At 50.5% G+C, this 24,697-nt stretch overlaps 2 protein-coding genes across 4 annotated transcripts in view; one reads left to right on the top strand and one right to left on the bottom strand.

The window, feature by feature from the left end:
* Nucleotides 1-7,041, bottom strand: part of C8H1orf50 (chromosome 8 C1orf50 homolog) — a 257,892-nt gene extending 250,851 nt beyond the window's left edge. The window contains exons 1-5 of one of the 3 annotated variants that reach the window (XR_011234501.1): nt 6,959-7,041; nt 6,714-6,829; nt 3,307-3,393; nt 2,673-2,804; nt 2,049-2,331 (exon numbers count right to left, since the gene is read on the bottom strand). Coding sequence is in view for 2 of the 3 variants with exons in the window: in XM_069477809.1 (XP_069333910.1) it covers nt 2,146-2,331; nt 2,673-2,804; nt 3,307-3,393; nt 6,714-6,829; nt 6,950-7,028 (600 nt within the window). In the remaining variant the exon portion in view is untranslated. Of the gene's footprint in view, nt 1-728; nt 2,332-2,672; nt 2,805-3,306; nt 3,394-6,713; nt 6,830-6,949 lie in introns of those variants that run through there. The other 2 variants (XM_069477809.1, XM_069477808.1) reach the window with 2 other exon arrangements.
* A 260-nt stretch (nt 7,042-7,301) lies between these two features.
* On the top strand, nt 7,302-23,063 carry P3H1 (prolyl 3-hydroxylase 1). The gene is made up of 15 exons (XM_069477800.1): nt 7,302-7,823; nt 10,582-10,734; nt 12,267-12,456; nt 12,690-12,821; nt 13,761-13,900; nt 15,928-16,017; nt 16,307-16,359; nt 16,535-16,656; nt 18,634-18,761; nt 18,921-19,016; nt 19,465-19,615; nt 21,202-21,319; nt 21,702-21,777; nt 22,061-22,201; nt 22,603-23,063. The coding sequence occupies exons 1-15, from the start codon at nt 7,314-7,316 to the stop codon at nt 22,756-22,758; spliced, it is 2,256 nt and encodes a 751-aa protein (XP_069333901.1). The 5' UTR covers nt 7,302-7,313; the 3' UTR covers nt 22,759-23,063.
* The last annotated feature ends 1,634 nt before the right edge of the window (nt 23,064-24,697 follow it).

Raw genomic sequence — 24,697 nt, 5'->3', positions numbered from 1 at the left:
ACTGGCGAGGGGATAGAGGGAGAAGCAGGGATGCCAACTGGGAGGCTGTTTTGTCAGAGCTGAGAGTAAAGTCCAGATCTGTAACTTCAACACCATGATACTGAATCACTTTGTAATACTGTCTCTTTTACCCAGGATTTCACTGTCTCCCTCTTAGCTGGGCACTGTGGCAGACAGATTCTAAGACCTGTCCAGTGATGCCATGATGCCTGCCTTCTGCTAGTTGTGCCTTTGTGGAACTCCCTTCTGTGTGTAGGGGCTGGTCCAGTGACTTGCTTCTAACCAACAGAATACGGCAAAGGGGATGAGATACCACGTTTGTGATTAGAGTACCTAAGACTGTAACTTCCATCCCACTGGCACTCTCATTCCTGTTCGCTTTGATGAAGAAAGTTGCCATGTTTCGGAGGCTCGTGTGGCAAGGAACTGAGGGCAACCTCCAGCTAACAGCTAATGAATGGAGCCCCTCAGGCCAACAGCCCTTGAGGAACCAAAATTCTGCCAAGAATGTAAGTGAGCCTGGAAGTAAATCCCTCCCCAGTCAGGCCTTCAGATGAGAACCCAGCCCTGGCCAAACATTTCCCTGCAGGCTTGCAGGGTTTCAAGTAAAGAACCCATGAAAATTGTGCCTGAACCCCTGACCTATAGAAACTATGAAATGTGTGTTGCTTTAAACCACTAAGTTTGCGATTTGTTTATTTGATAACTAATAAAACACCTACTCAAAATGTGTCATTACCATGTAGGTCAGAACTTTGTACAATCCTGGGAAATTTTCTGTATTCAGAATCAACTACTGTACCACTGTCTCTTTGCTACAGCTCCGCAGCACCCCAGCAAGACTTGAGGCTGATTCCACAAAACATCCCCATGTGAACTGAGTGGCCAGGTATCACCTGTGTGGCCCTGTTACATTCTAGCCCTGTTCTGTGCTAGGCCTTAGGTGGACAGTGTATAGCTCAAAGGAGCACAGCTTACAGGGAGAGGTCACGGGGTTAGGGCATGACCACCATCAGCATGAGGAAAATCCATCTCCCAAAACGAACTTGGGCAATTGTACCTTCAAGTTCACATCTCTCTCTCCTTTTACAGCACATTGTGATAGATTATATGGCACTGAGGAAGTAAAGCCATGCTGGATACGCTGCAAATTTAGTTAACTCTGCTGAACAAACAGGAAATAAGGTGGAGTCCTACAAAAGTCCAGACAGAATCAGAAGTAGGTAATTTAGCCAAAATCCCCCGTTAAGTTCTGGAATAATTCTGGTCCAAATGAGTTTCAATCCAAGTTAGCTCATAATCAATAGCTTGGCTGTTTTTCTTATTTCTCACTCCCACTGCCCTAAGCTCTTCTACAATACTTTAAAGTTACCATTTAAATGGGCTTGCTCTGCTGCAGGTGGCTGAGCTCGGGATCTCCTCCTCAGCGACCTACAGAGTGGATTCACACAACGGTTAGTGGCAGCTTCCAACATCTCTTCCAAGTCCTACGTTCTATGAGTTCTGAGACAGACCCTCCCCAAACCCGGCCTTTGCTGCAGTCTCAGATTCTCCACTCACTCTAGCGAGGCAGATAGACAGAAGGGGCAAGCCAGACCTTACCAATAGCACGGATTCCAGAATCACACACTGTCTGGGCCAGTCACACCAAGTTTGTTTTTTAATCATCCTCCACGATCCAACATTCTTGCTCCTAGATGAATTTGAAGCTGGAGTTGCACCAACTGTGAAACTGACTCACCCCCAACCCTAAATACCTCCAGTTATAAAAAGACTGAAAACAGTTCTCTCTGGAAAATGATCTACCATCCTTTTTGTGGGAAAAAGAAACTCTTCTTTCTCTAATGCTTTAACTTAAGGGAAGAACAGATGGAGATGAAGGAGGAAAGTACAAAGGCCAATACTCTGAAGCTGGGTGGGTATCTGGGGCCTAGAGAAGATCCCAAAAGAAAGTGACACGATTCATTACCACTCCAACTAAAAGTAGTAACAGCAGCAGTTACAGTCACACAGGGTCTCCTTCTAAGAAGTTTGTGATTCACTTATACGCCCTCAATTCTCAGAACACCTCCCAGCAAGGCAACAATGGGGGCAACAAGGAGGTGGCAGTCAGCTCCTTGTTGTGACAGCTGGCAGAGCCCACTCTCAGTGGGTCAGTCCCTGGAAGTTGGGTTCAGTGCATGAAGGCAGGGCTGCCGACTGGCTTAGCAACTTGTCCATTATGCTGATTTTAGCATCTTGCTTCTCAATGTCCTCATACGGAGTCCAGGATAAGTCATGCTGTAGCTTGTAGGCACCAAGGAAGTCATGTGGACAACTTGCCCCCCACTCCTAGAGGAGACAAAGGAGTCATCTCTGATCAGCATAGGTTGTAAACAAACGGAGCTCATTTCCTACTTATGCCACAATTTCTTTTCTGGCTTTTCACTTCATACTTGTCAGAACCATCCTTGGAAAGTAGTTGCATTACATATCAGATCCCTCCTTTAACAGAGATGATGAGTGAAATAATTTAAGCATATGTATATTTTTTTAGAATCATGTCTGGCTCACACCACCCCAACTTTCTAGGAAGCCATTTACCAATCCACATGTCTACATTTTCACACACACGTGCCAAGAGTTTCTCAAACGCTAAAGTGGAATTTTGGGCAAAGAATAAATATTCTTACCTTTGGAGAAATAATGGAAAAATATTGCTGACCACTCTCCCGTTTATAAAGGTAGTAAATGTTGCCAGGTTTTTTCACCATATTACAAGCTGCATGGTGTAAGTCGGCATCTCTGCGAGCATCTTCCAGTACCTACCAGCCACAGAGATGTAACAAATTAGGTATCAGAGGCAACAGGCGTCCATATTCAACAATCATCCTAAGCAAAATTTGGAAACTGTTCAATGCTGTGGGTTCTGCTCCCCCATGGCAATGAGATCCAGATCATTCTGAAGAAATAAAAATTAGACTATGCTACTATACTGTAAAAATTCCTTTAGAAGAATTATAGTTCAAAATGTTGGGCATTACTGGCTTTGAATGGTTTTTAACTTTCTTTCCTATTTTCCTGTGGTAAGTACATTTCTTTTATAAACGAGAACATTTTTCCCCCTTAAAATGCTTTACCTCACTGAACTTTCTGATAAAAAACACTTATACTTAACCTCTTAGGCTCATTTCTTTATTTTGCTCAACACCTCTACATTTCTGGGAGGTACTAAAGACAAATAAGTCACAATGATTATAAGCAAGTTCAGCCAATCCTGTGAACTAGACGAAAGACACAAAAGCCTGCCTAAAAACCACTCCTTACCTTCCTAGCTTGTTCCTGCAAATGCTGGATTTGCTCAGCTATGACCGTCAGCTTGTTGGTAGCATTTGCTCGGATGAATTCATCAGCCTACGGGGGAGAGAAAACCAAACTGTGGATTAAAAGATGAGAAGGCGTCTATGATCTTCTTATTTGGATCCCAATGTGGAGAGTTATGCCAACACCTGTGCTTATGCCTGAAGTATTCTCCCCATTCCCCCCACTGCCTCGTAGACTCCCCCTCACCCCGAGGCCCAGCTCAAATAGCCCTGCTTTTGAGAAGCTCATCCTGACGCGACCCCACACCACAGAATGAAGTGCTCCCTCTTTTCTACTTCCCATAGCTTTCTCCTCTTTCACTCTGAACTCTATGCACACTGAACTTCTTTGGTTCTCCAACATGCCCTGCTCTCTCGTGCTACCAAATATACTCAATATGCCCTCTCCTCCATTTAATACATTTTTCCCCTTGCTCTTTTTCTTTTTTTTTTTTCTTTGAGACAGGGTCTCGCTCTGTCACCCCAGTTAGAGTACAGTGGTGTGATCAGAGCTCACTGCAACCTCAAACTCCTGGGCTCAGGCGATCCCCCTGCCTCAGCCTCCCGAGTAGCTGGGATTAAGGGAACACGCCACCATGCCTGGCTAATTTTTTCTATTTTTAGTAGAGATGGGGTCTCGCTCTTGCTCTGGCTGGTCTCAAACTCCTGAGCTCAAGTAATCCTCCCGCCTTGGCCTCCCAGAGTGCTAGGATTACAGGTGTGAGCCACCGCGCCCGGCCTCCCCTTGCTGTATACCTGACTAACCCCATGCATTTCTCAGGTCTCTCACTTATTTTCTCATGCTTATCACTTCTCAGCCTTTTGGCTAAGGTCAAGTGTATCTTCTCATGCTTAAACATTTCTGAAATTAGGGATGGGTCTTACAACAAAAATCAAAAGACACCTGTGATGTGGCTCTGATCGTTTGCTAATGTAAGAACCTAACTATACATAGAAAGTATCTGTTCATTACCTCAGTTCAATTATTTACATCACAACTACTTACATTTTAACTTATATCCACATTCCTAATTGTTACTTAAAATGCATTTTAAAAGACTGCACTGTGATGTAGACCTGAAACAAAGTTACAATGTACACAGAAGACTGCCTGTCATGTGTCAGGAAATGCAACTGAAGACAATGGAAATTGCTTAAAATAGATTAAATAATTCTCAAAGCCAAAAGACCACTTCACGTGCTGGGAAACATTATCACTCAGGCATTAGAAATCTGTCAAAAACTTGCAGCTTTTTTTTTTTTTTTGAGACAGAGTCTCGCTCTCTTGCCCGGGCTAGAGTGCCGTGGCATCAGCCTAGCTCACAGCAACCTCAAACTCCTGGGCTCAAGCGATCCTCCTGCCTCAGCCTCCCAAGTAGCTGGGACTACAGGCATGTGCCACCATGCCTGGCTAATTTTTTCTATATATATATTTTTAGTTGTCCAGCTAATTTCTTTCTATTTTTAGTAAAGACATGGTCTCGCTCTTGCTCAGGCTGGTCTCGAACTCCTGACCTCAAGCGATCCTCCCACCTCGGCCTCCCAGAGTGCTAGGATTACAGGTGTGAGCCACCACGCCCGGCCTGCAGCTTATTTTTAAGAAAAGCTGATTAACTTCCAGGAGTACACAGTTAAGGAAAAGAAATTAGGAGATTAAACTCAAACTTGAACTAAGAAATATTAAGGGAATTTGCTGGTTAATTGATGAATCTTAAGGCAAAAGATATAAGCCAGTAAAGTTATGAGTAAACAGAAACCATACAAGTAAACTGAGTCAGTCATTTATCTGTTCCACAAATACATAGTAAGCAACTACTGTGTGTCAGACACCATGCTAGGCACTGGATGCACTGGCAAACAGGAAAGAGAAGTCCCTACCTTCGTCAAGATTACAGCCTAATACAGTCCAATAGAAATACGAACCAAGTATGGCAGTTGAAGGATCTGTCAGTCCGATTCCAAAATTCATGCCTTAATACCAGGCCTCCTGAGCTTTCTGAACACACACTAATACCTAAGTGGGATGTCAGATGTCAGTCCTGCCAAAAAGCACACAGGTGGTTATTGTGCTTGATTCCATTTGTTTGTCTCTAGAGTGCTTTTTTCTTCAGCTTCTTACAGACTGGTTATATTGGAGAAATGGAGGCAGCACAATAATGCATCTCTATATTTTACTAGATTATAAGATAAAAGTCGAAAACTGTGCTCCTTCTTTCTTTGGTTCAGGTCATTCTAATACATACCATGGTCACTCCATAACACATGAATATGTTGTATGCCCAAGATTTTGTCCCTGGCAGCCTCCCTCTCTCTCAGTAAGAGTAATCTATTAAATAGATACATGATATTCTCCTAATCCAAAAAAGTTGTATTTTCCTCCCCAGCTATCTAAAAAGGAAAAGGCACAAGGTTTGAATTAAAGGAGATTTCCCAAGTATTTGAATTTTTCTTAATTAGAAACAAAACAGATATGTATATGTGATGAAATTTGAGCACATTAATTATTTTTTTGAGCAAAACAAAAACCTTTGAACATAATCAAGCCCAAATCTAATAGTGCATACAAGGACAAGGGGACATCATAAGCGTTAAAGCAGCAGAGCCCTACATCTGTGCATACTGAAGAGGGTTCTGTAACTCGATGTCTTGAATGTCACAGCTTTAGATCTTGGAGCTCTCCTACTTCAAACCCTTCATTTACAGATATACAAGCTGAGGTTCAGAGAGAAGAAATCTGCCTGAAGTCACACTGCAAGTTAATATCAAAAGTGGGATTAATACTCATGTGTCCAAATTTCCAATGCTTTTTCTTTTATTTCCCATTTCCTCTTTATTTTACTTATTTTGGCAATCAATGTCTAAGCACCGGGCTTGGGAATACTGTGTCTAGTGGATGAGGATACAGGATAAAACTTAGAGTCCTTGCCCTCCTTGAAGATGTTAAGTTCTACAAGCTCTCAGGTAACAGATGATGATCTTATGGGAAACAGCTTAAAATAAGTGGTCTGTGCATCCCTGAAGAAATTGAGTTAAAGTGATCTTAAAACATCCCCAGAAACTTTTCTTCATGTATCAAATGGGAAGAATAATTTCTGTACAGCCTACCTCACAGTGTAGTCCTAAAGTGCAAATGATATAATGAGTATTAAAAATGTTGTGCAAACCTTCCCAGGAAGGGAGATTATGGACACTCAAGTTGCCGAAGGAGCCTTTAGCCTCAGAAGATCAGAGTTCGAGTCAGCCACCGGCTCGCTAGACAAGAACCAATGCTGCCCCCCCACACTTAGTAGGTTTTGAGGTCCGAGCCGAAAGACGCGGGACAAAAGGTGAACGAAGATGTACGTTATTCACTTCCCCAGCCACGCCTCTCACCTTCTGCACCTGCTCTGCGAGCGCCACGAGGTCTAAAGGGTCCCCGGCCCGGTGGGTGTGGTAGGGGCTCACCAGGGCCAGACCGCCGGGGGTCGGGGAGCGCTCCACCAGGGCTCCTGCGACACATACGCCGGAATACAGGCGTGAGCTCCCGCCCTTGGCCTCCCGCCCCGGAGACTACTGCCTCGCGAGGGCTTCTTTCCCCCAGCTCCCCTGCTGACTCCCGGCCCGCAAACCTGCCCGACCTGCCATCGACTGCGCTCCCCCACTTTCAGAGACCCCCTCCGTCTGCCCCGGGGCCGCAACGTCCTCCATGACAGCACCTTGTCCTTCCACTACCTGGACGGTGCGAGTCGGAAGAACATGCGCATAAAGGCGCGTGGGCGGAGCTTCCGTATTCCATGGCCATTGGGCATCGGAGCGACCGAGCCTGCCCCGAGCTCAGAGGCGGGGCTCAGGCTGGAGCACAGGGTTCCGCTGAGGGGCGGGGCCCGGGTTGGTTGAAAGCAAAAGAGGCGGTGCAAGCCTCTGAGCATGCGCCGTCCGGCTTGGAGGCCGGGCTCCCCGCGGGGCGGGGCTTCGCCGGGGGTGGGGCTCCGGATGCCGTGGCGGGTGGCTAGCGGTCCTGTTAGGGCTGAGGCTGCGATGGCGGCACGCGTGTTCAGGCTGCTGGCCGCACTGCTGGCTGTCGCCACCGCTGCCTCCCGGGCCGAGATCGAGTCCGAGGCGGGATGGGACACGGCAGCACCTGATTTGCTCTTCGCCGAGGGGACTGCGGCCTACGCGCGCGGGGACTGGACTGGGGTGGTCCTGAGCATGGAGCGGGCGCTGCGCTCGCGGGCCGCCCTGCGCGCCCTCCGCCTGCGCTGCCGCACCCGGTGTGCCGCCGACCTCCCGTGGCAGCTGGACCCCGACTCGCCCCCGAGCCTGGCGCAGGCCTCTGGCGCCGCCGCCCTGCACGACCTGCGCTTCTTCGGGAGCCTGCTGCGCCGCGCCGCCTGCCTGCGCCGCTGCCTCGGGCCGCTGGCCGCCCACTCGCTCAGCGAGGAGGTGGAGTTGGAGTTCCGCAAGCGGAGCCCCTACAACTACCTGCAGGTCGCCTACTTCAAGGTGCAGACCTGCCCGGAGCCGGGCGGCCTGGGTCCTTGGGGAGAGGAGTGTTTTCAGGGGCCTGGCGAGGTGTCCGCGTAGAGGGAGGGGGGCCAGGGCAGTGTCCGCAGAGAGGGACAGTGGCCTCCTGGCTGTGGAACTCTCCTCGGACCCTGGGAGAGCAGAGGCCCTGCCGGGAAATCTGCCTCGCCCGGCTCGCACGGGCAGATGCTAAGCCTAAAGGTCTAGCCTGGGATTAGGGCACAAGCCAAGCAAAACTCAGGGTCTTTTTATTCTCCGGGAGGGCTGCGAGGTCTCCCTGAAGGAATTAAAGCGGCAGCTTGGGTCTCCCATCCTAATTTCATTGTAAGTGTACAAATGAAGAGCTAGAAGCGGTCTACAATATCTTCCTTCCGGTTCGTTTCCAGTGGTGCTTTTCCTGCTGCCGGATCCAGCAGCTCTTTTTCAGGACGTAGGATTGCCACGTCGCCAGCAGGGGCTGCCTGGCCCTCCCTGTGGGGACCCTCTGGCTAATCTGTCAGGTTTCCAAAGAAAATGAGTATTTTTAGGAATGCCAGTATACCGTATTCCAAGTGTACAAATGGGCTTGGAGCGCTCCAGGCTTGTGTGGTGATGATGATGATGATAGCCAGCATGGACTTCCAGACACTAGTTTAAGCACTTTGCGTTTATTGAGTTCATTGACTCATTTGCCCTGATCCTCACAGTCTCTTGTGAGGTAGATGCTATTATTAGTCCTATTTTATTGAGGGTGGAAAAGAAGAATCTGTGCTGCATATCTGTTGTATCTATAGTTTAACAGACCTTGAGTTCAACCTAGGGACAGATTTAGAGGCTCTTGGGGACCTCAGATTTCCACACGCATTCTGCTTACACAGTTCCCTCCATTCCTCCCAGTTACTCGGAAGAGTGTTGGACTTGAAACCAAAATAATTGGGCTGTGTCTTTCATGTCACTTAACAGCACTTTCTAAAATTCTTTGACATTTATTGAATACCTACTACATCCAGTTCTTGTACAGATAATTAAAATGCTTGACTATTTCTTTGCTTTGTCTTGCTTTGCTGTTAAGAATAAATGCAGTAAGGGTTACTAACAGGGCACACACATAGCGCTTTGGTATCACAAAGGAAAGAAAATGTAGCTTTGTCTTGGAGAAATTAGACTAGAAAGAAAAGATGACAAGAGCCTTCCCTAAACATTGGTAGGGAGAAAAGGAGGATGACCATTCCAGATACAGGGAGAAGTAGAACCAAAGTATGATGTATTCAGGAAAAAGTCAGTTGTGATTGGGGCATCGGGGTGTGTGTGCAGAGCAGCAGGGGAGGAGGCTAGAAGGGTAAGTGAAGCCAGATTCAAAAGAGAATTCTCTGGGCCTCAGGGGCTGACCTCAGAATTGAGTTTTAGAATGCTCATTCTGGAAGCCACAGGGAATAAATCTTGCTCGACAGGGATAACAATTAGGAGACAGACATTTGTCCACAAGAGAGAAGGAGGTTAGGTGCCTCAGTGCTTAGGGAGTGAAGAAGGCTGGGGTGGAGAGGGACGTGAGGAGACGGCGGAGAGCAGAGAAAGGCAGGGCAGTGCTGAAAGACATGGGGAGAGAGTAAATCCGCACAAGCAACAGACCTGAGAGAATTTCTGATTTTACAGTTAAAAAAACTGAGGTACAGAGGTGGGTAATCATTTACCTTGGGTCATCTAACCAGGGCTGACTCCTGCAGTGTGCATTTACTGGTACCTATGATAAGAAAAATCTTTTTCTTAGCATATGGATAATACCAGCCAACATTTATTGAGCACTTACTATGTGCCAGCACCATGTGTTAGAAGCTGCATGTATATCATCTTGTTGACCATCCCAACAATCCTGTGTGGTAGCCAGTGAGTGCTATCTCCAGATGACAGATTAGAGAACTGAATTTAGAGAGTAAACTTTAACCTGTCTAAAGCCCAGCAAGTGAGTGATTAAACCTACATTTGCTGCTGGCCTGTCTGACACCAAAGCCCATGTAGTTAATCACTGGATCATCAGTGATTTATTTTCTTGGATTCCGTGTATGAACGTGTGTTACTGATATGCTGGAGTCCATTGCTGTGGGCATTATTGGGGCCTGTAGCACATTTTTCCCCCTCAAATTTCTTATAGCCATTTGTTTTATAATAACTTCATGACCCCTGGGCTTTAAGTCAAAGGACACCATGTCTATATTTAGTAAAGGACCTTGGGATTTTTCAGCAAGCCACCTTTTCCCTGGATATCTCAAAAACACTTGATTTTATTTTATGCAAAAAAAAAAAAGTATAGTCTTGGAAAATTCTTAGGCATAGTCTCATTGTTAACTGCTTTTTCTTCCCTACCTCTAAATCCTTGAAGCCTTAGACTTTCTTCAGCTCAGTCATTACATTTGAATCATGAAAACATTAATATATTACTTGGCTTCCATAGCACTCCCCCTACAATATGACCTTTGCTTTAACATAGAAGGTTTACACTGCTGAAGTGTTACCTCCTATAATTTGGGGAACCCTTAAGCCTGACTTGGGGAATAGGTGCAAATCTGCCTGGAGCACTGTGCTCCTATTCTCTGGTATGTAGTTCCTGTAATAGGTGTGTTTTCTGGGGCTGGCAAGGCTGGGCACACTGAATGGAAGGATCAGAAAGGCTTCAGGAGGCTGAGGTTTCCTGTTTATGTGGACTGCACATCTGGACACAAACCTTCAGAGTTGGGATTACATTCTCCTGCTTCATTCTTAGATAAACAAGTTGGAGAAAGCCGTAGCAGCAGCACACACCTTCTTCGTGGGCAATCCTGAGCACATAGAAATGCAGCAGAACCTAGACTATTACCAAACCATGTCTGGAGTGAAGGAGGCTGACTTCAAGGATCTTGAGGCCAAACCCCATATGGTGAAAAAATCTTAACCCCTTTTCTCTGTCTCTCTTTTTTAAAAGTGGCATTTACAAGGATTGTTTTCTGATTATAGAAATAATAAATGTTCATTGTACAATATTAGAAAAATGTAGATAAGTATAAAACAGAAAGTAAAGTAATCATTTGTAATATGGCCACCTTAAGAAAACCATTAGTTGATATTTTGCCCTATTTTTTAAGTCTTCCATATCTAATTTTTAAATCTAATTTGGTACCATATCATGAATGTGATTTTCATCATCCTTTTTGAACTAACGTTATATCATGAACCTTTTCTCATATATTCAAATTTTCTTTGAAAACACATTTTATTGGCTGCATAATTACCCGTCTTATGCAGAAATTGCCCGTCTTATGCTAGTTTACTAGTCATAGTTTTTTTGCTCAATGTAGGTTTTTGATTTACACTGTAAGTGGTACAGTATTCCTCAATGGTCTTATTCCATTTGTTAAGCTGGAAAAGTCTGTTCCATAAGAGATATTGTCTGTGATGATACAGCATTTTTATAAAGAGCTTATGTTTGCTCACATTTTAATAGTTTAGAAATTGGAGGCCGGGCGCGGTGGCTCACGCCTGTAATCCTAGCACTCTGGGAGGCCGAGGCGGGTGGATTGCTCAAGGTCAGGAGTTCGAGACCAGCCTGAGCGAGACCCCGTCTCTACTAAAAATGGAAAGACATTATATGGACAACTAAAAATCTATATAGAAAAAATTAGCCGGGCATAGTGGCGCATGCCTGTAGTCCCAGCTACTCGGGAGGCTGAGGCAGTAGGATCGCTTAAGCCGAGGAGTCTGAGGTTGCTGTGAGCTAAGCTGACGCCACGGCACTCACTCTAGCCTGGGCAACAAAGTGAGACTCTGTCTCAACAAAAAAAAAAAAAAGAAATTGGAATGTTAGAAACAATATCAGGGCAGGGCACAATGGCTCACGCCTGTAATCCTAACACTCTGGGAGGCAGAGCGGGAGGATTACTTAGCTCAGGAGTTCGAGACCAGCCTGAGAGTGTGACCCTGTCTCTACTGAAAAATAGAAAAAATTAGCCGGGTGTGGTGGTGCACCTATAGTCCTAGCTACTCCGAAGGCTGAGGCAGGAGGATCACTTGAGGCCAGGAGTTTGAGGTTGCTGTGAGCTAGGCTGATGCCACGGCACTCTAGCCCAGGCTAGACTCTGTCTCAAAAAAAAAAAAAAAGAAACAATAGCAGAATAACTTTTAAAAGCAAATTGTATATAGCTGAAAACTTTTAGCTCTACAGAAAAGTGCAAGAAAATCACAATGAACTCCCATATCTTTCATCCAGATTAAGAGTTAAGTGTTTTTAAATTTCCAAAGGAACATGTCAAGGCCATTTATTTACAAAAGGCCTTCGTTCGGTAGTGGCCACTTGGGTCGCCTCCTTCCATCCCATAAGCTGAGGAGCAGGGAATTGACCCATGTGGCAGTGGAGGAGGGCAGGAGAGAGGGTTCCTCTGTGGCCTGCATTTGACTGCTGCTTTTTCCCAGTAGCATGAATTTCGGCTGGGAGTGCGACTCTACTCAGAGGAGGAGCCACAGGAAGCCGTGCCCCACCTAGAGGCAGCGCTGCAAGAGTACTTTGTGGCAGATGAGGAGTGCCGTGCCCTCTGCGAGGGGCCTTATGACTATGATGGCTACAACTACCTCGAGTACAACGCTGACCTCTTCCAGGCCATCACAGGTGCACACAGCTCAGAGCCAGGCGCTCCGCCAGGCCTCCCAGGGCTCTAAGGCCAATGTCCTGGTAATAGAGACGCAATGTCTTTGGCCTCATTCCTCAATTTCTTAAATCTGAGAATCTGCCAAAAAAAAAAAAAAAAAAAAATTGCTTCCACTTGAATGTGTTCGTCTTAACCAGAATTGCAATCCTGACGATTGACCTTGTAGTTATTCTCCCTCTTTGATTCTTTTCAGATCACTACATCCAGGTCCTCAGCTGTAAGCAGAACTGTGTCACTGAGCTTGCTTCCCACCCAAGCCGAGAGAAGCCCTTTGAAGACTTCCTCCCATCACATTACAATTACCTGCAGTTTGCCTACTATAACAGTGAGCCCTACTTTCTTTCCTCTTTCTCTGCTGCCTTAACTGTTAGTAAGAAGCCAAAGGCAAGGCAGGCAGGAATTACGGCCACTGCACTTCTGCAGCGTGTTTGGCTACTTTCTGTGGCTGTGGCAGGCACCATGCCAGGGGATCCCTGGGTACTTCGTTGCAAGCCACTGGCCCAGGAAGCCACTACCAGCAACCCAAAACGCGGGTCCAGGGAGACTCAAGACCTCTCTCATCCCTTCTTTAACATTTGTAATCTAATTTTGCACTTGAATTAAAAGTAATAGCAAAAGTAAGGGTATGCTGCTGTTTAAAACAGCTCAAAGGACATTGCCCAGCCTTTCTCCCTAGTATGTGGCATTGAGCACTGATACTTTTGGGGGGGGTCTATCAAAATCCAGAAAACCAACAAGTCACTAGGACTTCACTGAGTTCCTACTGTGTGGTAAGCATCACAGCATGTTTACAAGCATATGATATTTATAGTTGAGTTGGGGAGACTAACACATATGAACAAGAACTGTTCTGCCAAGGAAGCAACCTGCTATTGTAATTTTCCCTCCTCTTCTGACAATCCAGAGGGAAAAAGAAGATAGGAAGATAGGAAAATATCCCTAAAATTGGTCTAATGATTGAGTGAGACAAGATATTAAGAAGTATTTGAATTATTTGTGAGATTTTAAAGATGCGGGCATGCAGAAGGTTCTGATTCTCCTCTGTTTCGATGTTAGGCAGCCCTGAGGACGCTGAACACCTTAAAATCAATTACTCATTCCGTGTGTACTCCATAACTTCTGCCCCCAAATCAGGCCATCCTGTTAAGTAGTTGGTGCCCCTTTCTCACGTCACCACTGCCTCAAGCGCTGCTGAGACTGAGCACTTAAGTGGCTGCTGGCATCAGACCCTTTCCTCCCAGCCATTTTTTTGTCCCCTTTGCAGTTGGGAATTACACACAGGCCATCGAATGTGCCAAGACCTATCTCCTCTTCTTCCCTGACGACGAAGTGATGAAGCAGAATCTGGCCTACTACGCAGCTGTGCTGGGAGAAGAAGAGGCCGGCTCCATCGGCCCCCGTGAGGTGAGAGACTTGCTGTGGCCAGGGGGGCTGCCGGCCGCGCGCAGACCAGAGGGCAGACGATGGGGTGGCAGAGGGGACTTGCGCCGTGTGTGCCGGACGGGGGCCAGGTGTCCGGGCCAGGTGTGAGTTCACTGACTCGGCGTGTCACTTGGAGAAGAAGGGGGCACAGGGATCGTGGCGAATACACGGGAGCCTTGATTACCATTACGAGGGCCCAGAGGTCTGTTCTCCGAGTCGCACAGAGAAGCAGAACTGCCCAGCGGGCGTGAGCTGTCCCCTCTCGCATCCCCCATTCGGACGCTTGATACCGTTTGGCCAAGATCTGTCATTATTCACTTCCTGCTATGTTGTTTCCTGCTCACCTGTTTTCTGTTTTCCTCCCCATCCCTTCTTCTTCCTGCCGCTGTTTGTCCTCTCCTTCGTCTTTCAGCGTTTTTCCCATCTCACTCCAAAGCAAGGAGAAAAATCTATATAACACAAAGACTCCTGCCCTGAGGGAAAAAACCCAGGTTCTTCCTTCGTAGCTCTGGAATCCTGAGAGTCTTGGTAGAAATAATCCTCTTGCCATCCCCTCCAGAGGGGGTTGTCCTTGTAGTTGTCCTTTGTGGCCACTAGATGGTGACCATCTGGCTTTAAGATGGCACTTCCAGTCTCTTTGTCTTGCTTAGTTAATACTGTTTTTTCCGTTTATGGTCATATAATGAGTCTGATGAGGGAGAGGGAGATAAAGCCATGTGGCCAGTCTAGCATTTTAACTAGAACTCCCCTTCTCCCATCCAGCCCAAGCACTGCGCCATCATCTCATTTAATCATCACAGCCGCCCTACAAGGCGGGCACTCTTCTTCCCGCTTTAGAGATGAAGACTCTCAGAATCTGAGAGATGAAGGCACTTGTGTAGTGGCCCCTGGCTGGCTGGTCAGTGGTGACGGAATCTCTGTTCCCGGCTCTGTCCCAGGGCAGGCACAGGTCCTGACACGTAGCTGACACTCAGGAAACCAGTGTTGAATGCGTAAAGGAGAGAAGTGGGATTTGCTTCCCAGCAGCCTCAGGGTCACCTGAGAAGGTTGCATTGGATCACACAGCACTTGGTCAAGGAGGCCAATAGTGTCAACTCCCTGGGAGAAAATCTCCATCTTCCCCTTGGGTAAATACAGCAGATGACATAGGACTCATTGACTCCTTTAACATTTTCCTCCTTGAAGTGCTTCATCTTTTATTTCAACTGACAATGTCTTCTTTTTCTCTTCCTTCCTTCTTCTGCTGCCTGGAGATTAGCAGGGCACCTAGGGAAAGATGTGACCCCGGAAGGTACTCACTTGCCCCGTCCTGGGCAAGCCCTGCCCGGGAGCCCATGCAGGAAGACCAGAGTGGCAGGCCCAGCTGCTCCCGCCACAGTGGCCCAGCCCCAGGGAGAGTGTGGTCTGGTCAGGGGAGGGGAGGCAGGCAGCAGAGCAGAAAGCACATGGGCTTTGGGGCTGGAAAGACCTGGGTTTGAATGTCAATCCCTGCTCTCGCTTTTCCTGTAGTGTCACCTTAGACAGGTGCACGTCCCCTCTGCACCCCACATCCTTCATGTGTAACACGAGAATGATAGGGTCAACCTCAGAGGTGGTTGTTTGTAAAGGTTAAATGAGTAACACCTGAGTTGCCTAACACCTAGGTTCCCTTCCCGAGTATTGGTCTCCTGCAGAAGTCAAGAAGGAGTTCTTCTCCTTTGAAGAATATTTCCACATCTCCAGAGAATCATTCAATTGTCAGTCCCAGAGATTAATGGGGGTTGGGGTTAGAGAGGAAGGGGGACTTTTCCCTCATGGGAAGCCTGGTTATGCCCCTCAGAGGTACTGCTTGTACCTGGCAGGAGGAACCCTGGGACACAGAAGTGAGACTTTTGTCCCATACTGGGGAACAGACATACAGCAATGGTGGGGAGAGCAGCAACTGTGTAGAGTACCAGGGAGGGGCACTCTCAGGGGCTAAGGGACAGGGCTGAGTCCTAGGGAATTCCTTCTCTCCTTTATGTCCTCAGAGTGCCCAGGAGTACCGACGACGAAGCCTGCTGGAGAAAGAACTGCTTTTCTTCGCTTACGATGTTTTTGGAATTCCATTTGTGGACCCGGTGAGCCGGATGCAAGAGCTAAACGGGAGGGGGTAGAGGAGGAGGGTGAGTGGCCCGCTACGCAACCCTGGGAGAAAACTGTTAGGGGCTGAGCCAAGCGTGGGATGTGTGAAGGGCAAGGGTGGGAGACAGGAAGATAAAAGGGGAACCCTGGGCAGCTAGAAGTGCCTTGGGTTCCTGAAAGGAGGCAGATGCAGTAGATTTCTCCTGTAGGCCCTATTCTATGCGTTGAGATCTGGAAGATTAAGTAGGTCACCTTACCTTGTTAATTTTTTCCTGACCTACTTAGGATTCATGGACTCCAGAAGAGGTGATTCCCAAGAGATTGCAAGAGAAACAGAAGTGAGGATCTTGAAGAAACTGCATGGTTGGATCAGTCTGATGAAGCACTTGAGGCTTCCTGAGCCCAGGCAGATGTGAATTCCTGGCCAGGGGTGGGCAGGTCCAGTCTGGGAAGTTGGGGTGGGACCCCAGGGCTGGCCCTCGAATTCAGTCCTCAGAGCAGCTGTGCTCATAGGTCGGAACGGGAAACAGCCGTACGCATCTCCCAGGAGATCGGGAACCTTATGAAGGAGATCGAGACCCTTGTGGAGGAGAAGACCAAAGAGTCATTGGATGTGAGCAGGCTGACCCGGGAAGGTGAGAGGATGGAGCTTGGGGCACGCCTGCAGCTGCTGTGGGGGAGCCAGGAGGTCACCCCACACTAGCCGTGCAGTGCCCCCCACAGCAATGAAAAGCTCACCGAGGGCCAGCCTCAGGGCCCGAGTCCAGCAGGTGTCCTTCCTAACTCACCTATGGGACTTCCATCTGGAAAGAGCACTGACAGTTGGCCTTTGGTTGAGAAGTAAGACTCCTTGTGTCACAGGAACCCTAGTGTAGTCCACTGCCACTAGCATTTGTAGGATGAAACTCATCCTGTCTCCCCACTCCCAAATTCTGTTCTCCTGACTTATCATTCATCCTGCTACCAAGACTCAAAACCTTCAGGCCTTCTTTGGCTCCTCCTCCTCCGTGTGTCCCCTCCAGGCTGCCCAAAAGGACCACCGACCACGATCACAGCTCCGCTCTGCTGCTTCTCATCTCTCTCCTCAGCCTCTGTCTCTTCCCGTTGCCCCAGGCCGCCCCTTCTGTCTGCAGCTGCCCCTCGCCCAGCCTGTCCTTGCCCTTCCCACACGTGGCTGCTGGGCCAGTCCTCCAGACCCTGGGCCTCTGACCCACCTTCCCCAGCTACCTGCTTAGCTGAGCGTTCTCCTCTTGCCATATCTGCACCTGGCTCTCTGAGCCTGCCCTCTGCCCGTGCTTGTCCCTCGTCCTAACACGCTTCCCACCATCTCTGTGCATGAGGCAGCTCAGATACACTCTGCAAAGCCTGTCTTAGCCTCCCAGCCGATTGGGGTCCCCTTCTTTTTTGTGAACTTCTTAGGGCATTTATGATCCGCCTTGTGCTGGTTATTTGTGTACTTGTTGGAGAACAGGTATTGTCTTCAAGTATTCATCCTCCCCTGTCTGGCACAGCACCTTGTACACACTGAGGGCTCAGTAAACAGATGGAGTTGGACCGAGTCTCTAGTGTGTCCCTGGCTCAGAGAGACAGCGTGAGAACTGTAAGAGAAAAATGTTGGCCTTTGCCCTCGAGTTGATTAAATTAACAGTGGTTAATTAATGAGATTAGCATGGGAAAAGAATTTGTCCAGATTGTAAGATCCTTATTTTAAATAAATGATAATGATGATACAATGGTAGCCAAAATTTTGAGCATTTACTGTGTACCAAATATTGTGCTAAGTTTTTAACTTGTCTTACATGTTCTTTTTTTTTTTTTTTTTTTTTGGTTGAGACAGAGTCTCACTTTGTTGCCCAGGCTAGAGTGAATGCCGTGGCGTCAGCTTAGCTCACAGCAACCTCAGACTCCTGGGCTTAAGCGATCTTACTGCCTCAGCCTCCCGAGTAGCTGGGACTACAGGCATGCGCCACTATGCCCGGCTAATTTTTTCTATATAGATTTTTAGTTGTCCATATAATGTCTTTCTATTTTTAGTAGAGACGGGGTCTCGCTCTTGCTCAGGCTGGTCTCGAACTCCTGACCTCGAGCAATCCACCCGCCTCAGCCTCCCAGAGTGCTAGGATTACAGGCGTGAGCCACCGCGCCCGGCCTGTCTTACATGTTCTTAACATCAAACTGGCATCAGACATATGAAGTATCTATGCTGTTTAACAGATGAGAACCTTTTAATTAATTAAAATTAACCTCAGGAGATAAGTAACTTGTCAAAGTCTCACAGCTAATAAGTAGAGGATCCCACAGTCAAACCCAGTTCATTCCGATTTGGGAGCTTGTGTTGTAGGAATGGGTTTATGATGTGTCCTCAATAATGTGTAAAGGCCCGAGAACCAGCAGTTACTTGGTCACAGAGGTAGGAGTAGGACTTGGATCTTGTCTGTCAGCTCCAAGTGCTGTCCTGTGCACCACCCTACTTCTAGAAGTGGCGGAGCAGGAGATTTCTCTAGTGAATTGGAAATAACTGGCATCTCTCTCCATTAGGAGACAATATTCCACAGAGAGTCTTTGGACTGAGCTGCTACTGGATTAGCTGGAGTCTTGTTTTTGCTTTGCAGGTGGCCCCCTGCTATATGAAGGCATCAGTCTCACCATGAACTCCAAACTCCTGAATGGCTCGCAGCGGGTGGTGATGGATGGCGTGATCTCTGACGATGAGTGTCGGGAGCTGCAGAGACTGACCAATGTAAGGGAAGCCCAGTGACTGCACCTGCCCCCTAAGGTCCAGCTTCCCCCCACCTTAGGTGGTGAGCATTTACCTGCCCCGTGCTGCCCACAGTTGGCCACCTCTTATCAAGCCCTTAGCTGCCCTGGCTAATGTCACCTTGGTTTTGGGGCCTTGTAGGCGGCAGCAACTTCAGGAGATGGCTACCGGGGCCACACATCCCCACATACGCCCAATGAGAAGTTCTATGGTGTCACTGTCTTCAAAGCCCTCAAGGTAGCACCAACCCTGGGCATTCTAGAGTGTGGAGAGGGGCCGGGGAAGGGGACGCTCGGGCTCTGGGGAGGAGTTGGGAATGGCAGCAGGAAAGGAAGATTGTCTGCCTGCTGGCGTCCCAGTGGCCATGGAGCGAGGATGAGTTATGTTGAATGAGGTTAACTTTTGAATCCTGGCTGTGAGACCGAGTGTAACAGAAGTGAGGCGAGCAAGGCAAGACCAATATTCAAAGCTATGAGATGCTTTCTGAAGAATGGCCCGTCCCAGAGGGCTGTAATTCTGAGCAGGTTATTCACGAAGAGAAGCATGAAGGAGAAGAGTATAGGGCGGCGGTGTCGGGTGTGGGAAACAGAGGGACTGCAGCTTCAGTGGGGGGCCTGGTGCCTCAGTGTCTCTGGCGGCCCGCAGAGGGCTGTTCAGGGCAGCTGACCACCTGTCTCCTTGGCAGCTGGGGCAGGAGGGGAAAGTCCCTCTGCAGAGCGCCCACCTGTACTACAACGTGACCGAGAAGGTGCGGCGCGTCATGGAGTCCTACTTCCGCCTGGACAGCCCCCTCTACTTCTCCTACTCCCACCTGGTGTGCCGCACTGCGATCGAAGGTAGGCCCCGTCAGCCCTGCCGCCCCCCGGGCGCCGTGCTGCACACTGAGGACGTGGAGAACAGGATGTGGCCCCCTTCCTCCCAGCTGGGGGACCAGCACAAACAAATAGGTGGCAGCCCGGTGTGATGACGGTAGCATGGAGGAAGTCACAGTCAGCCTACCTGGGGTCAGGAAGGCTTCCCAGAGAGGGGATGGCAGTTTGCAGGATCATATGATTGCAGAGTACACAGGTGGGGGAAAAGCGTTGAAGCCAGAGAGCAGTGTGTGCAAGGGGGTAGAGGCGTTGAGCAGCCTGGGAGTTGGAGGAACTAAGAAAGCTGCCAGATCACGGAGAACTACATTCAGGAGTTCATGTTTATCCTCTAGATCAATCGCGAGCTATGTGGCAAGTTCTCTGTTTAATTGTCAAACAAAAATTCGTGAGAGAACTACTTAGTTGACAGGTCAGAGCAGATTCGCGGTTGTTCCTGGTTCCCTCTCGCACGGTTCCCGTTGCTTTCCTGAGCAGGGTGAGGTACGGCCGGTGCTGCCAGCTCCCCAGTGGCCCGCAGCCGGCTCTGTCCAGGCACGGCCTTCAGAGGGCCCCTGGCATCGACGTGCCATTGACAGGTGGCGGAGGTCAGAGGCCTTTACTCTCCCGCAGGATGTTTGGGGTTCTATCAAAATCTGGGCACACCGGAGGACTGTCAGACATGCACCTGTGTGTGTCACAGCCTCGGGGGTGAGGAGCGGGGACTCAGGCCCAGGCGGCCAGAGAGGAGTTGTCATGGGGTGCAAGACGTAGTGAGGCCCTTGCTTTCAAAAGATTACTTTTGCTGCTGTGTATGGAGGGATCTCAAATCAGAAAGGGAAGCCGTACAACAGTGACCTAGGGGCACGAGAACAAAGGCCTGAACTGGGGAAGTGGCAGTGGAAAGAGAGAGAAACCGGGGGACGTGCAGGCGGTGGGTGGGCAGGACCTGGCGACTGGCTGGGCAAGTGGGGGTGGACAAGGAGGCGCCCGCCGGGACTTGGCAGTGCTGCTGGCCACGCGGGGCACTGGGATGGGTGGAGGGGAGGCGCGTTTAGCGCCCTGAGTGGTCTGCCTGGCATTTTACGGTAAGCCGCGTCTGGTCCCTGCGTGATTTCTCCGCTCATGCCCACCCGGAGTCCCCCAGGAGCTCACACCTGACTGTGCTCGCCATTTCCCTCTGCTCTGCTTCCTGCCACCTCCCTTGTCTCCTGCAGTCCTCACGGAGGGTTGGCTCACTCTGCCCTGCGTCCTGCCCACCTCCTGGCTCCTTGTTTTCGCTTCCCTGGCCTTCCCATTTTGTAAAGTCTAACCACAAACCAGGGTCGTGCCATTCTCTCTGGGATCTGCCCTCGGGTGGAGCCCCACAGTCCTGCCTGCCACACCTGCTCGCCCCTGCCAGGAACATCCCAGGAAGCCCACAGACTTGTCCTGGCCCCTGGGCTCCTGGCTCAGCCAGAGACATGCCTGGTGGTCATGTCCGTAGACCCAGACACCCCCCCCCCTCCCCCGCCACAAGGAGAGCTGTGCCACCTCCTGCAGTGCCCCTGTGCTAACATGTGACCTTGGCCCAGAGGCCCAGGCCGACAGGAAGGACAGTAGCCATCCAGTCCACGTGGACAACTGCATCCTCAACGCCGAGACCCTCGTGTGCGTGAAGGAGCCCCCTGCCTACACCTTCCGGGACTACAGGTGAATGCGGGGCAGGTGGTGCGAGAGGCCGGCACTCCCCTCTGAGGCCCCAGGACCCTGCAGTCCATCCCCCCCAGCACACGCACACTGGCTGGGGCTGGCTGTTCCCAGAGTCCAGTCCTTGGCCCCAGCCCTCTGGACAAGAGGAAGACAAAGAGGCCCCTCACAGCTGGCGTGATGAGTGCCTGACGGCACAGAAGCACCGAGAAGGGCAGGCGGGTTCTCTGAGATGAGGGTGGAGGGAGGGGGGGCTGGGGGCTGCGTTCGTGGGCTTCAGAGGACAAAAGGCCACCCCCCAGCTGCCGGGTGAGAGCACGTGGAGGTGGAGACCCTGGGCAGTGGGGGCAGAAGGGCCGTGTCGAGATGTCTTTGCCTCTCCCAGCGCCATCCTCTATCTGAACGGGGACTTCGATGGAGGAAACTTCTATTTCACTGAACTGGATGCCAAGACCGTGACGGTGAGCACCCCTTCATCCTCATCCCTGGGAGATGAAAACCCTGTTTTCTGGAGCTGATGTCCCCAAAGTGCAGGGGACACAGGAACCAACTGGGCTTCCCGGAGGGCAGCGCCCTCTTCCCCACGCCAGCCCCTCCTCTCATAGGTCAGCCTTTCTCTTCGTTCAGGCCTGGGGGAAGCCGAGCCTCAGAGCGGCCCTCAGTCCTGGCCCCAGTGGGTCCATGTCTTCTCTGACGGAGGGTGACAGCCCTTGTCCTCTGTGTCCCCCTTACTGTCCCCCTTAGGCAGAGGTGCAGCCCCAGTGTGGAAGGGCCGTGGGATTCTCTTCGGGCACTGAAAACCCGCACGGGGTGAAGGCTGTCACCAGAGGGCAACGCTGTGCCATCGCCCTGTGGTTCACTCTGGACCCTCGACACAGCGAGCGGGTGAGAGCGGTTGGTGCTGCCGTCACCTGTTCCTGGGGGGCCCTTGTTCTGTCTCCTCCTTCCCTAAATCCCATTGCCAGTGGCTTAGACATGAAAGGAACACTGGGCTCGGGACTCCCAGTCCCAGCGCCGTGTCACCGTGTCCACATTGCCTCATCCTCCCTGGCCTTCTTCCTTACCTGTGAATGGGGCTCCAGGTGGGGTGGCCAAGATGGGGAGTGATGCTGAGCTCTGGGCGCCTCCTTGGGCCTCGGCCGTTCTCATCCAGGACCTGCTGGGAAGGAGATGAGCCCGGAGCCATTAAGGAAGCACCTTCATGGTCCTCTGGGAAGCAGCTGCTGAGAGATGATGAGTGCCTGGGCCAGAGGCCTCTCTGAATGGGCAGGGGTTTGTCCTTGCAGGACAGGGTGCAGGCGGACGACCTGGTGAAGATGCTCTTCAGCCCAGAAGAGGTGGACCTCCCCCAGGAACAGCCCCTGGACACCCAGCAGGGCCCCCCCGAGCCTGCAGAAGAGTCTCTCCCAGGCATTGAGTCGACGCCCAAGGACGAGCTATGACAATGCCCAGGCCACGGGTGGATTGGTGCTAAGACCCCCAGGCAGGGAACGGCAGCCCCTCGGGGCCGTGGGGCAGTGGGCCTGCCCCCGCCGCCCAGCCACGGGGTGCCGTGCACAGCCCTCTGCACGGTGCTGCTGCCCCTGGGAGTGGGCGTGGCAGGATGCTGCTCCCCTCTGGACCTGGCTCAGGGCTCAGGACGCAGGCCCAGAGCCACCCCAGGGGCCTGCACAAGCAGCTGGTGACAGCAATACAGTATTTAAGTGACTGTGTAGACAACCAAAGAATAAATGATTCGTGTTTTTTTACTTGGTGGTTTGTTTGGAGAGCGGAAATATACCATTCTGCCGCAGAGGTCCCTCTTGATAGAAATCGCTCTAGGCGGGCGTGGGCGGGAAGGCCTGGCTCAGTACCCGCCGTGGCCACGTGCTGTGCAGCCTCGGGCCACTTAACCTCAGGGACCTCGGGTTGTCATCTGTATGATGGGGCTCATGGTCCCCCTCTGCCCACCTTCTGGGGCAGTGGTGTGGCCCAGATGCAATATTGGATGTGACAGCACTTTGTAAACTGTAAAGCTCTGGATGAATGGCCGGGATTATTGTTAATCTTCTTCTGGCCGGGAGCAGCGGTCAGCAGTGCTCTGGCGCGTTGCCCCCGCGTCAGCCACGTGCTTCCAGCCCTGCCGTCTGGCCTCAGAGTCTCGTACCTCAGGCCTCCGGGCGCAGGACGACCCACCTCTAGGAGACAGAGTGGAACTGGAGACTCAGCTCCTCTGGCCACGTCCCTGGTGCCAAGCCCAGCCCCTTGCTGTGCTTGAGATGCTGTAGGGCAGCCAGTGTGGGAACCTGCGCTCCGAGCGTACTGAGGGGGCACCAGCCACGGGCCTGGCGCTGGGAACATGGTAGCAAACCAAGCAAGTCCCCACCCTCGCAGAGCCTGTTTTGTGGGACACACAGATAATAAACACATAAATAAGTGTGTGTGTGTGTATATGTTTGTGTGCACATAATCCTTCCAGGTAGAAAATACAGCGAGTCAGAGCCCCAAGGTGGGAGGAGCAGCTAGGAGGCCAGCATGGCAGTGCAGAGCGGGTGACAAGGAGCATGGCAGGTGGGCAGGGGCCTCTGGGCTTCATCTGCCACTGCAAGCACATAGGCCTTTACGCAGCACCACAGGGGCCCTGGAGGGTTTTGAGCAGAGAGTGACAGCATCTGACTTACATTTTAAAAGCCACCGTGAACAATTTATGTGGCGACACGGAGAAGGGGCCCCTGCAATGATCCGGGAGAGGGTGGTGGTGGAGCCAGGCTGTGGGCAGTGAAGGGAGGGAAAGACATCAGGTTTCGGGGCTGTTTTTAAAGCAGGAGTTGCTGATGGATGGGGTGTGAGGGGCAAGAGAAAGCAGCAAGAAGAAGCCTGAGTAGTTAGGAAATGCAGCTGCCTCGTCCTTCCCAGTGGCTGGGGGGGACTGCGGGAGATGGGGCTGGCCGGTGAGGAAACGAGGAGTTCGGTCTCTGGGTGGGCGCAAAGGATGAGCTGCGGGGAGGTGTAAAGTCAAGAAACGATTACTGGCCCGTGGCTCACGCCTGTAATCCTAGCACTCTGGGAGGCCGAGGTGGGAGGATGGCTTGGGGCCAGGAGTTGGAGTTGCAGTGAGCTATGATGTCGCCACTGCTCTCTAGCCCAGGTGACACAGCAAGACCCCATCTCAAAACAAAAAAAGAAAAGAAAAGGAATGATTACTTTGCTAGCTGGGTGATAGAGCTGATGGGGTGGTCGTGTTGAGGCGGTCACTATCCGTTTGTCATCGTGGATCCCTTCTGTCCTATTTGGGTGACTCACTCGCCATACAGAGGGGACTGCATTAGTGGAGAGAACATGAACTTTACCCACGCGCTGAGCTGGGTAAGACCCTCACTTCACCACTTAGAGTCGCGTGAC

Source organism: Eulemur rufifrons, chromosome 8, assembly GCF_041146395.1.
Source record: "Eulemur rufifrons isolate Redbay chromosome 8, OSU_ERuf_1, whole genome shotgun sequence".
Taxonomy (NCBI): Eukaryota; Metazoa; Chordata; class Mammalia; order Primates; family Lemuridae; genus Eulemur; species Eulemur rufifrons.
Note: the sequence above shows the minus strand (reverse complement) of the source record. Positions and strands in the feature narration are given on the sequence as shown.